Genomic DNA, 16,690 nt, shown 5'->3' with positions numbered 1-16,690 from the left:
GCCATCCTCATCCTTTGAGAAGAACATATTTCACCACGCTGTTCCAATGAGAGTTGGTGAAATACAGGTGTGGCAGAATTTCAATGAAATCAGACACATGTAGGTTTCCTCACGATATTTTCCTTACACCGCCGAGCACGAGCTGATAAACATAAATTAAGCACATGATTGTTCAGCGATGCTTTGGTAGTTTGAACTCGCAATCATCGGTTAAGATGAACGCGTTCTACCCCAGCCAGGCCAGTGCTATCTCGGATCTTGAATTAAGTACTATTAAATAAATAAATATTATACATAAATTCCTCTGATCCCAATGTGAGTAGCTAAAGCACTTGTGTTATGAAAAATCAGAAGTAACGGCGGTACCACAAACACACAGACCCAAAACAAAATAAAAAACTAATGAATTTTCTACATCGACTCGGCCGGGAATCGAACCCGGACCTCGGAGTGGCGTACCCTTGAAAACCGGTGTACACACTACTTGACCACGGAGGTCGTCATTACTAAAACGTCAATACTAATGCTACTTAATATATATAAATAACTGTTGTAAATAACGTACGGTACAGGTTTCTCGACGTAACCCACACTAAGATCGACGCCACATGACAGACGACGAATAAAAAATATTATAATAATTCTCAACATATGATTTGACCCTAAAATTAGTCATCGCGAAGACGTCACGACGTCAAGTCGTATCATTGTTTTCAATATGCGTACCTTGTAATTATTAATAATGTGTTTGAAATTAATTAAGTATAGTGTGTTTTTAACAATTCTGACTATATGTGTTACCGGTGTTAATAATACGCCATCTCACGCGTATAGGCCAGAGGAATTTGACGAGTATTTTTGTGAAAACAATACAGTGATCCAATCAAAATTTTTCGCAGGACTAAGTTCTGGATATAGAGTTATTATAAACAAACAATTAGAGGCGGCGACGGAGATCAAAGTGAAGTTAGATTCTGGTGCAACCATTATATTTGTAGGTTTATAGTATTTATATCCAATATTTGTTATTACTATTTATAAATATTAGATTATAATCTAATATGTCTCGACTTAGTCGTTTCGATTTATGTCGCGTTTTACGAGGACTTAACATGCCGTAAGTACCATGACTACCTGCAACATCATCGTTCCCTAGATTAGTTGACCCATGACCTACTGAGCTAAGTTGACCTTCTGATTAGATCAGTGGAATCATAAAAATCAATTTTTCCTTATTGTTTTTCCTTATCTTTAATTTTAAAATTCAAATAATTGTATTATGATAATGTATTTTCGTATTTGTTTTGTAACTATTTGGCATAGTTTTAATATATAATAATTATAATTTTCAGGGCGAGAGCGTATACAGTCCATCAAATGATGCAAAATTTACCGAAAGAGATCTTATCTCAAATATTTATGGTTTTGTAATACGTAAAGATGTGCCTAATTTTACATTCGTTGTAAAAGGAAGACACGCACCAGAACATCCACCTTATATACTAAGTCTTAGAATAGATGGAGAAGAAAATTGTATTAATCCTAATAGGGTAAGTAATTTTACCTTTTTTAAAATCTAACTTGATCTACTTCAATTCAAAAATGAATTGTTTTATATTTTTTTCAATAACATGGACCCAATTTACCTTCAAGAATGAAAATATATCAAATTATATGGTACTATTTTTGACATTGGAAACAAAATGAAAAATATTGATATTTATTCCAATAAATTGTGATTTCTTGTTTTAATAAACATGTATAATAATAACAATAACAACAACAGCATAAATATTTCACACTGTTGGGCTAAGGCCTATGACGAGAAGGTAAATAGCATATTCCACCACGCTTCTCCTATGCGGTTTGGTGGAATACACATTTGGCAGAATGTCTATGAAATTAGAAGGGTGCTGATTTCATCACGATGTTTTCCTTCACCGCCGAGCACGCGATGAATTATAAACAAAAATTAAGCACATGATCATTCAATGATGCTTACTTGGGTTTAAACCCGCAATCGTCGGCTAAGATGCACGCGTTCTTACCACTGGGCCATCTCGGCTGTATAATAACATCTGTATATTATAAATTACAGACATATTTTGGAAACAGACGTCTAGACATTGATCCATTTTGGTCAGAAGCTCCTGACAAGTTTTGTGGCAGACGGAAGATCAATAGGGAACATACTGAATTGATTGTCAGTGGTTCTGCTTCGAAGGGAGGCAACTGGCCTTGGCATGCAGCTATATACAGAATTCACAGACTAAGTTTGCAGTACATCTGTGGAGGGTCTCTGATATCAAAACTTCTCATTCTAACAGGTATAACAATGGTATACAAATGGTACTTAGTACCTTGTCTTATTGTCACTTATTAAATGAAATTTGAAATGATTGCAAAATTATTCGTGTGTGTTATATGTGTGTGTTATTGTGTGTTATATTTACATATAAGAGCCGAGATGGCCAAGTTGTAAGAACGCGTGGATCTTAACCGATGGTTTTGGGTTCAAACTTCAAACCCAGGCAAGCACCACTGAACATTCATGTGCTTAATGTGTATTTATAATTCATCTCGTGCTCGGCGGTGAAGGAAATCATCGTGAGAAAACATGCATGTGTCTAACTTAATCGAAATTCTGCCACATGTGCATTCCACCAAACCGCATAGGAACAGCGCGGAATATGTCCCAAACAATCTCCTTAATGGGAGAGGCCTTAGCCCAGCAGTGGGAAATTTACAGGCTGTTACTTTACTTTAGTATATTAAAAATCAAAGAGACATATACAGTAAACATGATAAGCATTTGACTTGAGAGGAGAGAAGTCCTTTGGTCAGTTTTAGGTCTTTAACTTTATGTTACTGTACTGCTTCCTTCCTTGTTTATTTTGACATAGCTGCACATTGTGTCACAATCAACGAAGCACCAGTAAATCATGAATCTCTTGGAGTTGTTCTTGGAAAAACGTCTCTCCTCACCAATGAAATAACTAGTCAAGAAAGAAAGGTTCGTGTCATTATTTCTCATTAAATAATACAGTCAAAGATAAATTGTTATTGTGAAAAAAAAAAAAACTATAGTAACAATCCTCTCGTTACATTTTGCTGGATATCTTACGAATTGAAAAAGGGTTGACGGCATCATCAGCCGCCTGTTTTTGTCCACTGCTGGATATAGGCCTCTCCAAGCGCACGCCACTATGGTCTTTCTCCGGCTACTCGCATCCAGCTCCTGCCTGCCGCCTTGCGTATATCGTCACTCCTTAGTACAATACTACTTAGTACAATTACAATTTCTATGAAATTAGACACATGCAGGTGTTTTCCTTCACGCCGTTACCTCACGATGTTTTCACCGAGCACGAGAATTACAAACACAAATGAAGCACATGAACTATCACTGTGCTTGCCTGGGTTTGAACCCGTAATTGGGCCATGTCGGCTCTCAATTTTAACCTATTTTGCATTTCGTTATTACATTTCACATAAAATTCCAGGTTTACCAAGTTATCGTTCACGATGACTTTAAAAAGAAAACTTTGGACAATGACATAGCTTTACTAAAATTGAGTGCTGAGGTATCATTCACTAATTACGTTCAGCCAGCCTGCGTGTGGCTTGACGCTGTGTACGATCAACTGGATTCTTATGAAATAACAGGAACGGTAAGCGTTTATTGTAAAAGTTTTTTAACTTAATATAAAACCTCATTGGTCGAATGTGTGTTCACCGGTTTTCATTTTCCCACTCCGAGGTCCCGTTAGTTTTCTATGTTGTTTTTGGTCTAGATGTTTGTGGTACCGTCGTTACTTCTGATTTTCCTATTTTGGTTTAGCTACTTACATTGGGATCAGAGTATGTATATTGTAATGTTGACTCAAATTTATAAAAAAAAAAAAAAAAAAATTGAATTTTGTATCGCAAGTCGTTCCAATTATAAGATCGATGATCTTAACTTGATTGAAATCAAATAGCTCATTACATCAGTAATAAGTAATGTTATACATTTCTTTTAACCCAGAATTTCTTCGCCAAAAAACACTATGGAAAAATTGTTCGTCTGACGTCAAGACTGAAAACTCTATACTTCTTCGTTATTCAGGTCGTGGGATGGGGTATTGACCAATCAGATTCTTTATCGAATGACCTTCATGAAGCAACGATACCAACAGTCCCAACTTTGACTTGCGTTTTATACGATCCTGTTTTCTACAGCAACATATTGAATGAGAAAAAATTCTGCGCTGGAAATGCCAACGGTGAGTTCAATTCTTAGTGGATCTGATTATCTACTGCTAATAATGGTCTTATTGTTTCATTTTTATATTTATAAATACACTAACAAAATTAACTATATAGTACGACACAACTTAGATGTAGCATCGGCAAAATTCGTAAATCCGATCACATCCGAATTAAGTATACTATCTCAAATTATCAATATTTATTTCTCATGTGTATATGATCTTTACACAAACGTAATAACTTGTAATATCATTGACCTCATATGTTTGACACGCCGATTTACATGCACTTGCTTTCTCGGGTTGAACTGACGCGATGATCTATAGCGATGAATAGCGTCGAATGGCGCGATAGGAAGCTATTTCTATTAGTTGTTTAAACCGGCAGTAATCGGCTTTATTAAATTTGCCTTGCCTTGATACTACATCTAAGTTGTGTCGTACTATACCATTTTATTCTTGCGCTTTACTTTTTAATTATTCAAAAACGAAAGAGGTTTTATATATTGGCGAAAAATTGATTTTCTGCAAGCGTCTTCGCCTTAAAAAGTAACTTCGTTTGTTTTATAATAAACTTTTATTCGTAAATTATTTCGAATGTATATTAAATTAGTTGTTGCCCGCGGCTTCGCTTTAGAGGTTTAGTTGTCATGTGTTGGGAAAAAAGTAGCTTATGTCCTTCCTTGTAGGTCAAATTTGCTTCACATTAAATTTCATCAAACTCGGACAGACGGACAGAGTTACTTTCACATTTATAATACTAATATAGATTTAAAATATCATTGAATCAATATTTTTCTCATTCAGGTACTGCAGCCTGTAACGGAGACAGTGGCGGAGGCTATGTCGTCTTCGTTAGTGACACTAAGGACCCCTCCTATAAAATTGACTACCAGACCGGAGCATGGTACGTGAAGGGCATCGTATCAGTCACCTTAGCCAGAAAAGATTCATCAATATGTGAACCAAACGCGTACACCGTTTACACAGATGTAGCTAAATACAGGGATTGGATCCTGAAATATATGTAATATACATATTGTATAAATATTTTTACGTACAGTTTTTTTTATTTCCTTTTTTAAACATTTGACAGGCATCATACTTTACATTTTATACGCAAAATGTTATATCTGTATCTATATTATGTTATACTATAAACATGAAAGTAACACTGTCTGTCACACTTTCAAGACCAAACCTCTGAATCGAATTTGATGAAATTTTGTATGAAGCAAACTTTAATTTCAAGAAAGGACATAAGTAATTTTTTTGCCTGACACATGACAACAACCGAAAACGTAAGCGAAGCCGCGCCGACTACTAGTAATGTTATAATTTTCTATAATATACGTTAGTGCTGTTGTTTGGTTCTCTTATGACATATTATTAAATATAATTATTGGTTTTCGGATTACTGGAAGAACCAAACCCAACCATACGCTAAAAAGTGCATACAAGCACCCGTCTGGGTAGGGACACCTCATCAGGTGTTCTACCGCTAAACAACAGTACTAGGTATTGTTGTGTTCCGATTTGAAGGCTGAGTGAGCCAGTGTAACTAAAAGCACAAGGGATATAACATTCCCAAGATGATTAGTCATTCTAAATAAGTGTCTTAAATACTGTCTTACTTTAAGGTTACTGATGATTGCTATACTGTATAAAAATCTGCATTTTAATTTAAATAAAAAATATATAAATAACAATAAATATATAAAATAAAACAATCAAAGATACAAGATAATTAACAAAAAAGGAGTAATGACAACCGGTTTGGTATGACGATACTAAGGCATAATCTTCAAAAAATTATTTTTGATCATTTGAAAGAATATCAAATTCACTTATTTTGACTCATAGTTATACTGTCTTGAAATATTTTCAACGAACAGTTTTGATGAGATATCTTTTTGAAGCAGCCTGTAGTCCCCGACGCAAAAACAACAGGGTGTTATAAGTTTGACGTGTCTGTGTAAATGTGTATGTGTCTGTCTGTGGCATCGTAGCTCCCAAACGAATGATCCGATTTTTAAGCGGTTTTTTTGTTTGAAAGATATATCAGTCGAGAGTGTTAAGAACACGCTATGTTTGGTGGAAATCGGTTCAGGTCTTCAAGGTCATCAGGGAGTTTGTTAGTTGTAATAAGATTGTTACACGCTCAGTTTGCTTGTAAGCATATGTGGGATCTGACATTCGAAACACTAATGTCTTCTGGAACCACTGAGCTAGTCTGCTACTAGCTCAGTGGAGATAGGAGACGTAACCGTGCACTGCCTTTTAGTAAACCCTTCCAGTTTGGGTTCGTTGGATTTGTTTTAACTAGTTATCTTTATGTTTCTAATTGACGAGGATCTGATGCTAGAAATCTGGAACATCTGAGCTGGCCTGATGATAGAGCTCGAAGGTAGGAGACGTAACTCTGCTCTACCTTTTAGTAAACGCATCAAGTTTGGGCTCATTGACTTTGTCTTATTTATAGTTGGGGGTTTCTATTTATTTTTAATTTTAAATACTCTTATTGTAAAAAGAGAATCCTTATGTATACATAATATGCTCTATTCCAGCGACAATGATTTTGTTTTAAAAACATAAGTATTATATAAAATACATTTGCAAATACAAATTTAATACAAGTGAAGTAAATGAATACTATGATAAAAATAAATATCTACATGAAATTATATAATGACTGACTGGCATTAAGAACCGTCGAAGCCTGTCTCACAGTTGGTAACAGTTGGTAAACATGTGGTGGATGTATTGTCTGCGATTAAGAGGAAGAGGAGAAAGAAGATGCAAAAAAATATTAAAATGGTCATTACACACTCCATTATATCGTTCTTCGTCACGCATTTTAAAATCTGGACCGATAATTATTGTTTAAATATTGACAAATATCCATTGTTTAATATTTTTTATAAATTGGAAACAAAAAATTGATTTAATTTTATACTTTTTTTACACAAGTCTCATATACTTATAAGATACTTGTAATATTTGTATTTCTTTATATCGAAAAAATGTAACAGGAAAACATAATTAGTTATCAGTTAAATTTTACTCTCAATTTGATATCTTGTAACAACAATATTATTTTGATTATAATTGACATTTAAATAAAATTAATCATATTTATTGACCTCAGAGGTTAAATCTGTGTATTTATATGAGCAAAAAATACTCGCAATTGTTCGGAATTCATTCTAAATAATTTAAATTAAATACTAAGACAATAATACAACAATGACATACTGTAAATTTACCACAGCTGGGCTAAGGCCTCCTCTCCCTTTGAGGAGAAGGTTTAGTACATTTTCCACCACACTGTTCCAATGCGGGTTATTGGAATACACATGTGGTAGAATTTTTATGAAACTTGCCAAGAACGAGAAGAATTATAACTACGAATTAAGCACAAGTGGTGCTTGTCTGAGTTTGAATCCGTAATCATCGGATGAGATGCATGCGTTTCTAATATTTTTTAACCTTGTGCATTAAATCTTATTTATTAGACTTAAAATTAGACTAATTTATGAATTGTAATAATAGTCATAACTCATAATCAAAAAAAAATAATGGTAGAGCTCTACAGTAAAATAACTGTAGACCAGCTTGAAGGGTGAGTAAGCCAAAGTAATTACGAGTACAACGGACATAATAATAAAATTTTAACAAAAAGAAAAACCGACTTCAAACAAAACACTATTTTAAAACAAATGAATATGCACGAAAAAGTAATAAAAATAATTGCGTATTCAACATATTTTTAGAGTCTTCCTAAGTTAAATGAAATGAAAAATATTAGACTACTTAAAAGTCGATTAACGATTATATCATGTAGTTATAGTTATTGGTATATTTAGAGCCGGTGTCAGCCACGGTGCTCTTGCCCCAACAATCAAAAGAAAGAAGCGATACGAGCCCCTTGATTGATCCAGTATATTATTGTGTAAAAGGTAATTTGTAAAAAACATATTTGTTAAAGTATTCTCGTATTGTTTTTTGATAGATATACTGTAGGGTTTTATTGGCTGACACCGACTCCAAATATAACAATAATTATAACTACATGATATAATCGTTAATCGACTTTTAAGTAGTCTAATATTTTTCATTTCATTTAACTTAGGAAGACTCTAAAAATATGTTGAATACGCAATTATTTTTATTACTTTTTCGTGCATATTCATTTGTTTTAAAATAGTGTTTTGTTTGAAGTCGGTTTTTCTTTTTGTTAAAATTTTATTTATTTTTTGATTTTAAGTGAAGCTGATGTTGACTAACTAATTTTTTTTAATATGGATAGATTAAGTGTTCCGTTTATATGAGTCAGAAACTACTTCGAGGACAATTTCAAAGGAAACTTGCGAATAAAGCAAAAATAGACTTTCGAAAATGCGGATTTAATACGTCACGCGTCGTAAACTACAAGGATCCCTCGAAAGAGCTGTAATCGAACTCAGCAAAAAAACTTTGAAAAAGACCAACTATATTTCGTACATCATATGACATCACATCACATACACAAAATTTGATTAAAGATAGTAAGAAATTCTGCCCCATATCGCACCCTAACTGCGAGCCGTATAGAAGTTCCATCACTACATAGTATAAAACAAAGTCGCTTTCTCTGTCCCTATATCTTTAAATCTACGGAACGAATTTTTTTAAAAGATAGTGTGATTCAAGGGGAAGATTTGTGTATATAATACATGAACAATATAGTAAAGAAACACCGATAATTTTAGAAGTTTGCGATGTGATGTCGTATATAAACAAATTCTGTAGTATATTTAGTATCAGTATTGCACCCGTGCGAAGCCGGGGTGGGTAGCTAGTTGATTATAATATTCAACTATGATAATTACATAAACATAACCACACTACGGAAGGTGACTCAAATATCCAAATAACCTATAAATAAAAGATTCGACCGAGTATCGCTAACGTGCTCCTCAGAATTGTTCCGTTCCCTTCCGTTCCGTTACTTTGTCATGGATCCTGTGCTCAGAACCTTACCAAACTTTCACCAAATTACCCTTGAAGTATATATTTTATAATAAAAAAAGAATTATCAAAATTGGTTAACGTGATTTTCAGTTATTCACCTATTTGTCGCGCATATACATAATGCAAATTTAAGACTTATGTCGTTTTCACATGGATACCATCATCGGAAAAAAAAATAAAAAAAATGGGACCCCACGGGAAGCACTACCTTTCAAACAAAAAAAAATTATCAAAATCGGCCCACCCAGTGAAAAGTTATGAGGTAACAAACATAAAAAAAAAAAAAAAAAATACAGACGAATTGATAACCTCCTCCTTTTGGAAGTCGGTTGAAAAGCCTTCCAATTTTGAAAACGCATTAGAATGTTGATCATTTATCATCAAGGGGACTGTTAAAACCTCCGCAGATCTTGTTAACAACGTATGGATGAAACTTTTACCTGCGTCTTCTATTATGTTAAACGAGCAGGAGGCTCACCTGATGGAAGGTGATCACCACCTCCCATGGACATCTGAAACACCGGGGGCTTGCAGGTGCGTTGTCAGCCTTTAAACAAGGATTACGCTTTTTTTTAGGGTTCCCAGATCGTATCGGTTCGGAAAAACCGCCGGCGAAATTCTAGTAGTCCGATAAAGAAATGATAAGGGAAAGTAGGTGTAGAAAAAGTTCATTAATTTTCTATGTTGACTTAGGTCTGGGTGTAAGTGGTACCGTTGTTACTTCTGATTTTCTATCAAGTGCTTTAGCTACTTACATTGGGAATAGAGTAATGTATGTTATGTTGTCCAATATTCATTAATTATAGTTAAATTTTGATAATAGTTCAATAATATATTGCTGAATTAATTTTTTTAAACTGAGACCCAATAAAATGATATAAGCTTCCAATATACGATTGGCTCATAAATTTAGTAATCGCGAAGACGTCGTGACATTAACTCGTCTTATTTGTTGACAGTATGCGCAGCTAAGCATATAATTGATAACAATGTGTGCCAAGTCACTGAAGTATATTGCGCTTTTAACAATGTGTGTGACGGGTGTTAGCAATACTGATTGGCAAGCAATGAAACATAAGAAGTATTTTTGTGAGAACAATACAGAAATTCATTCGACGTTTTACCCTGGACTAGATTACGGGTACAAAGTTATTATAGATAAAGAATTAGAAGCGGCAACCGAGATTAAAGTGAAATTAGACTCTGCGGGCTCTATTGTTTTTGTAAGTCTATGACATATTGATTTATATGAAAATTATCTGTATGTGAACAAAAAGGAATTAAAAATAAACATACGTGAATTAATTTATTTGGACAGTAGTAATATTAAGTGTTACTACTAATCTCGCTAATCAAGCTTTTATTGTATATACGTAATACAATATTATCTCTTAGGACTTACCAGTGATCAATTCTTTTCATGATTCTTTCAATTAATTTAAACTTTATTTATTTAAATGGAATATTTATTTTCCTAAAGTGAGTGTGTAAAGAATAATTATAACTAAATAAAATCGAATTATAATTTTTAATTAATTACCATAATAATTCCTTACTAGTGATATTATTCTATCAATATTATTATAAATGCACATTTTTATAATTGAAATTTTATTAATTTTATAATCCTTATCATGATCATTGATTTGGAAAGTCCATTCAATAGTCTCGCAAATTATGATATAATAACACATGAACACCGCTAAATCGTCGGTTAATCCAGAATTATTCGACATAATACGGACGAATCGAACAAAATCTAAATTATTAACACTAGTTCACATAATCTTCTTTCATTAATTTCATTTATTTACAAAAGACTTCCATTGAAGCCTTATTACCTAAGGTATCAAATATTTAAAATTGGAACGTAATATTGTGAAGATAATTGGACAGCGAGCTCTCGAATAAATTATGAGTAATCAATGAATCACATACTCGTATACCTTTAACATAAATCCTTTTACTATAATTCACCATTTTCCTTGAGTTTGCCATATATTTAATACATTTAGACTTCCTAATTTTTTTCCTTATTAGCCATCAAATCCTATATAATAATACAGACTGTTTTCCCCGTCGTTTCGGGTTTTACCCAGACCTAGTTGGGAATTTCGATATCTGATAACCTTTGACATTGATGTCACTATAAGTCACTAAAATATGTTACAACAAACTAAGATGAAATACCTCACCGTGCCTGACGGATAGAGAGGTCTTCGAATCCCTTTTCGAGCGCTTAGTTTCGGACTAAGCGATCGACATCTGATCGAGAAGATAGGGAGGCGTTATATATGTATAGGCAGATGTTTCCTTTAATCTCGGGGAAGCGAGGTAGAAAGGTCGACGTTTCCATACTATTATCGTCCAATCGATGGGTTTCTATGGGGCCCGAGTTGAGTCACAAAAACTGCATAACAACTGCAGGACTAAGATCGAAAGATCGCAGCAGATAATGGTCATCCGCATAGTCAAATCACATCAAAATAGACTTTATTCTTGAGCTTTTACAAGCACTTTTGAATCGTCAATTAACAACTACATATATTAAATGAAGCTACCACCAGTTCGGAAAGTAGATTGTACCGAGAACAACCAGAAAGAAAATCAGTAGTTACGATTTTAAAACATTTAAAAATACAAAGTCATGTTAATTTAATACCGTTATAAATGTATGTAATATATCCTGCCTGGAAGTCAACATGTATTTCACGCTTGTCTATGTGTCAGGATATATGAAGATAGAAAGGGAGGATAACGCACGATATCCTAAAAGGCGGCGGCTGTCCCTTTTCGGAAAATTTGTTGGTAATGGATGCCGGTTGAAACGGCATAAGGGCGCTGTTCTTCTGTTCTCTTCTGTTTGCGCTCAAGATCTTCAAGGGGCTCGACCGATTTTAATATAAGTACTTAATTATAATTTTCAGGGAAAAAGTATACGCAGTCCATCAGAGAAAAAGAAATCGAAAAAAATCAAAGCAAAATTTACAGAAAAAGACCTTAATTCTAATATTTTCGGTTTTGTGTTGCGAAAAGATGTGTCTAAAATTAAATTTGCGGTACAAGGAAGGCAGGCACCAGCACATCCCCCTTATGTACTAAGTATTAAAATCGATGGAGAAGAAAATTGTATTAATCCTAATAGGGTGAGTAATTTTTACCACTTTTGATTCAAATATATTATTTGACTAAAATATGAGAGACGAATTATTCTTAAGGGCAAATTTAGACGTATCTTTTCCATTTGAATTAGAAAAAAATAAAAAGAAACTTTGGATTTACGCATTTCATGCCATTCGATAACTGTTTGAATTTGTGATTAATGTATTTATATATTAGACTAAACTCAATTTCCAACTTATTTTCACTTTAATTTTACTTCTAAAATCATCTCATAACAGTTTCATCGACGTTCCAAATTTGTACAAATCCATTGTGAATGTCATAGATTAACCACGCTCTCGACCAACAATATCGCTACAACTTACTCTCAAAAGTCTTTTTTTTTTGGCTTTTCTCCTGTTTTGCTTGGAGTACTTCTTGCATTTCTCAAGAATTCATAAAGGAATATTTGAATTAATGATATAAATTTTTATGTATTTCGATTTATGAAATTTGGTTAAATTTTAAGGTTTTACTTTATAAATTTTGTCTAATAAATGATATTAAAATTACAGACTTATTTTGGAAATAAAGAACTAGAGATTGATAAATTTTGGCCTGAAGCACCCGATGAATTTTGTGGCAGGAGGAAGGTCAACAGAGCATCTACCGAATTGATTGTCAGCGGTACCACTTCGAAAAGCGGTTACTGGCCTTGGCATGCCGCTATTTACAGAAACCATAGACTAAGTATGCAGTATATCTGTGGAGGGACTCTGATATCAAAACTTCTGGTTTTAACAGGTATTATATATAACCTTAAACCTACATGTACGATCACTTTTAAAAATATATATTTACAAGCTGTGCCCGCAACCTTGTACGCGTTTGAATTAAACAAAAGAAATGAAGCCTAATTAAGCCTTTTTATGTCAATTATCTGCCAGTGAAAGTCACGTTAAAATCGCTCCAGAGATTAGCCGGAATAAAAAGACAGACAGACAAAAATAGTAAAAATGTTGTTTTGGTATATGTACCGTGTATACATACATATGCATTGAATAAAAAAGGGAATAAAAAAGGGAAAATATTACAAACAGGCACTCCAATTTTATTATATGTATAGATTTAGTTACATAGAATTAAAATATAAGGAGATATTCATTTTAAATACGTACCTATACTAGACGTCGACCAAATAATAGGGGTCATTTCGTATTTATCGAATAAGGCAAAGGTTCTGGTAAAACCTATACCAATCAGACAGAATTCTGTTACGTACACAATATTATGTATTCAAGAAAATCTATTGAGGCGAATAAGCTCTAAAAGTTCCAAACATTTTAATTAACAGGCGGGAATTCCTTCGCCTATATGTAGGTCATTTACTTACAAATACTTTACTTTTTCCTTATTTGTTAATTTCGACACAGCTGCACATTGTGTAACAATCAACGCAGAACCAGTAAATCATGAATCACTTGGAGTTGTTTTCGGGAAAACATCTCTTCTCACCAATGAGATGACTAGTCAAGAGAGAAGGGTTTGTGTTATTCTTCTTTTAAATTTGTAAATATGGTATGTAAATGTCAATTTCTGCTAACATTGGAAGTTAACTTTAAAATAAAGCATTTCTGTAATGTCATTTTATAACTATACCACCATATCAAGAAATGCGCAAGAAACTTGTTTAGTTAATTCTTCAATAACCAGATTTACAAATATGTTAGTATTCATATAATTGTTCTTATTATCTTATGTTAGAAAACGGGCCTAAATGATTAATTTTATCTTGAATATTTCTTATTTAAATATATTTAAACGTAAATCATGAAAATAAGGTACATCGCTTATATATGTATATAAAAAACAAAAGAGGTCCTAAAATTGAACCCTGTGGGTGAAGTGGTCACCATCACCCATAGACAATGACACTGAAAGAAATATACTATTCCTTACATTGTCACTGTGCCCCCAACTTTGGGAACTAAGATGCTATGTCCCTTGTGCCTGTAGTTACACTGGCTCACACATACATCAAACCGGAACACAACAATACTGAGTACAGTTGTTTGGCGGTAGAATAACTGAAAAGTGGGTGGTACCTACCCAGACGGGCTTAAAAATCAGAGAAAGAAGATACAGTCATTCTTATGGTATTAACTAACTTTCATAAAATTCCAGGTTTACCGAGTTATCGTTCACGATGACTTTAAAAAGAGAACATTGGACAATGACATAGCTTTATTAAAATTAAGTACTGAGGCTATATTCAATAACTACGTTCAGCCAGCTTGTGTGTGGGTTGACGATGCATACGATCAACTGGATACTTATCAAGTAACAGGAACGGTAAGCCTTTATTAAAAACTTAAACATTCAAACGCAACTCTTTTCAATTATAGAATCTATAATCTTTTCTTAATTGAATTCAAGTATTCCATAACTATAAATTTTCTATAATTGCTCAAAGTGTTTCCGCAAAATGACTCACCGTAGGAAATTTATTTAACGTCAAAACAACATTGTCATTGATTAAACTTATTAAAAGTCATCACTTGAACCGAGATGGGTCAATAGTTAGAACGCGTATATCTTAACCGATTATTGCGGATTCAAACTCAGGCAAGCACCACTGAATATTCATGACCTTAATTTGCATTTATAATTTATTACGTGCTCGGCGCTGAAGGAAAACATCGTGAGGAAACCTGCATGTGTCTTATTTCATAGAAATTGTGGCACATGTGTATTCCACCAAGATGCATTGGAACAGCGTGGTGGAATAATTTCCAAACCTTCTCCTCATATTGTGGGAAGGCCAGAGCCCAGCAGTGGGAAATTGACAGGCTGTTGTTGTTTTGTTATTCAGGTTGTAGGATGGGGTATTGACCAATCGAATTCACTGGCGAATGACCTTCATGAAGCAACAATACCCATAGTATCAACACTAACCTGCTTTATTTATAATCCTGTTTTCTACAGCAATATATTAAACGAGAGAAAATTCTGTGCGGGATATGCTAACGGTGAGATGACAATTTAGTACTTTTGTTTGTGTTTTTTATTTTTTTCTTCAATAAATATCCTGTGGATATTATATTATACAATATTTTCCACTTGTCGTTAATTGAATCCAAAAGAGATTAATTTATTTTTTCGATTACATCTTTAGTACCTATAATTATCAGATTTATACTAGCAAACAATTTTTTTATGCAATATATATGAAATATATTTTTAATAAGTTCTTAATTGTTGGTTGCTAACCTACTCATTATTATTATTCATTTAATAGAATTAGTGCCCTTTTTTATTTAATTTGAAAAGAAAAGGTTTTATTAAGTATACAAAAAAACAATTCGGTTTTTTAAGCAATAATAAATATTGTTGCTTCTTTCTTTGAAATTATACTTTTTAATTCAATTCAACTACTCGTTACTGCATGAGCATATTGTACATAATTTGCAATTTTAAGCAAATGCCTTGGGAAAAATTATCTTTTTGTTGTCTGTCTTTGTACAATCGCTGTGAACAATTCTAAAATGTGTCTTTTTCATATTCAGGTACTGCTGCCTGTAACGGAGACAGTGGCGGAGGCTTTGTCGTCTTCGTTAGTGACACTAAGGACTCTTCCTTAAAAATTGACTATCAGACCGGAGCATGGTACGTGAAGGGCATCGTGTCAGTCACCTTAGCCAGAAAAGATTCATCAATATGTGAACCAAACGCGTACACCGTTTTCACAGATGTTGCAAAATACAGGGATTGGATCCTGAAATATATGAATTGTGATTGAATATATCGTATCGAGTATTATTTTGCTAAAATTTGAATTAATTGTCATTTTTTATGACTTAATAAATATTGGACAACATCACATGCACTGATCCCAATGTATACAAACACTTGTGTTATGGAAAATCAGAAGTAACGAAGGTATCACACACAGTTTGTTTTCATATAGTTCACGAACTACTTTCAGTATTCGAGTAGATTCTTTATAACTAGTTGATAATAAATATTGATATTTGTAGTATATTTGTTGTTTAATTTTATGATACCATTCTGATTTAATTTCCACCAGTGAATTCTGTATAAGCCTCTCAGGGTGCGCGAACTTTTTTCTATGCTTGTATCTAAAGCGTCGGGAAATATCCTGTTTTCGTGTTTGAAAGTAAATACTTCTTTAGATGCATTAATTAATTTCGAGGAGGACTAAAAGCCTAAACAAATGATAGGTCTTAACGGCCCATATTTGCATTTTTACTGCCATCTAGTGGTGTTATTATGAATTAGGGCATCAACCAACGCATCCAACCTAT

The 16,690-nt window shown here is 33.4% G+C and overlaps 2 protein-coding genes across 3 annotated transcripts; both read left to right on the top strand.

The window, feature by feature from the left end:
* Positions 1 to 660: 660 nt before the first annotated feature.
* Positions 661 to 5,310, top strand: LOC124539402 (CUB and peptidase domain-containing protein 2-like). 2 transcript variants are annotated; one of them, XM_047116793.1, is made up of 7 exons: positions 661 to 994; positions 1,353 to 1,550; positions 2,099 to 2,327; positions 2,904 to 3,013; positions 3,504 to 3,671; positions 4,028 to 4,265; positions 5,058 to 5,310. In XM_047116793.1, the coding sequence occupies exons 1-7, from the start codon at positions 743 to 745 to the stop codon at positions 5,279 to 5,281; spliced, it is 1,419 nt and encodes a 472-aa protein (XP_046972749.1). In that variant the 5' UTR covers positions 661 to 742; the 3' UTR covers positions 5,282 to 5,310. The 2 variants fall into 2 exon arrangements, with proteins under 2 accessions (XP_046972749.1, XP_046972750.1); XM_047116794.1 differs by having other exon boundaries at positions 664 to 994; positions 4,109 to 4,265.
* Positions 5,311 to 10,170: 4,860 nt separating this feature from the next.
* Positions 10,171 to 16,403, top strand: LOC124539403 (CUB and peptidase domain-containing protein 2-like). Its single transcript, XM_047116795.1, has 7 exons — positions 10,171 to 10,486; positions 12,191 to 12,409; positions 12,941 to 13,169; positions 13,799 to 13,908; positions 14,550 to 14,717; positions 15,238 to 15,394; positions 15,932 to 16,403. Exons 1-7 carry the CDS (start codon positions 10,253 to 10,255, stop codon positions 16,162 to 16,164), a joined length of 1,350 nt encoding a protein of 449 aa, XP_046972751.1. The 5' UTR covers positions 10,171 to 10,252; the 3' UTR covers positions 16,165 to 16,403.
* The last annotated feature ends 287 nt before the right edge of the window (positions 16,404 to 16,690 follow it).

The sequence above is a fragment of the Vanessa cardui genome, chromosome 22 (assembly GCF_905220365.1).
Source record: "Vanessa cardui chromosome 22, ilVanCard2.1, whole genome shotgun sequence".
Classification (NCBI taxonomy): Eukaryota; Metazoa; Arthropoda; class Insecta; order Lepidoptera; family Nymphalidae; genus Vanessa; species Vanessa cardui.
The sequence above is the reverse complement of the archived record's forward strand: the minus strand, read 5'-3'. Positions and strand labels throughout refer to the sequence as shown.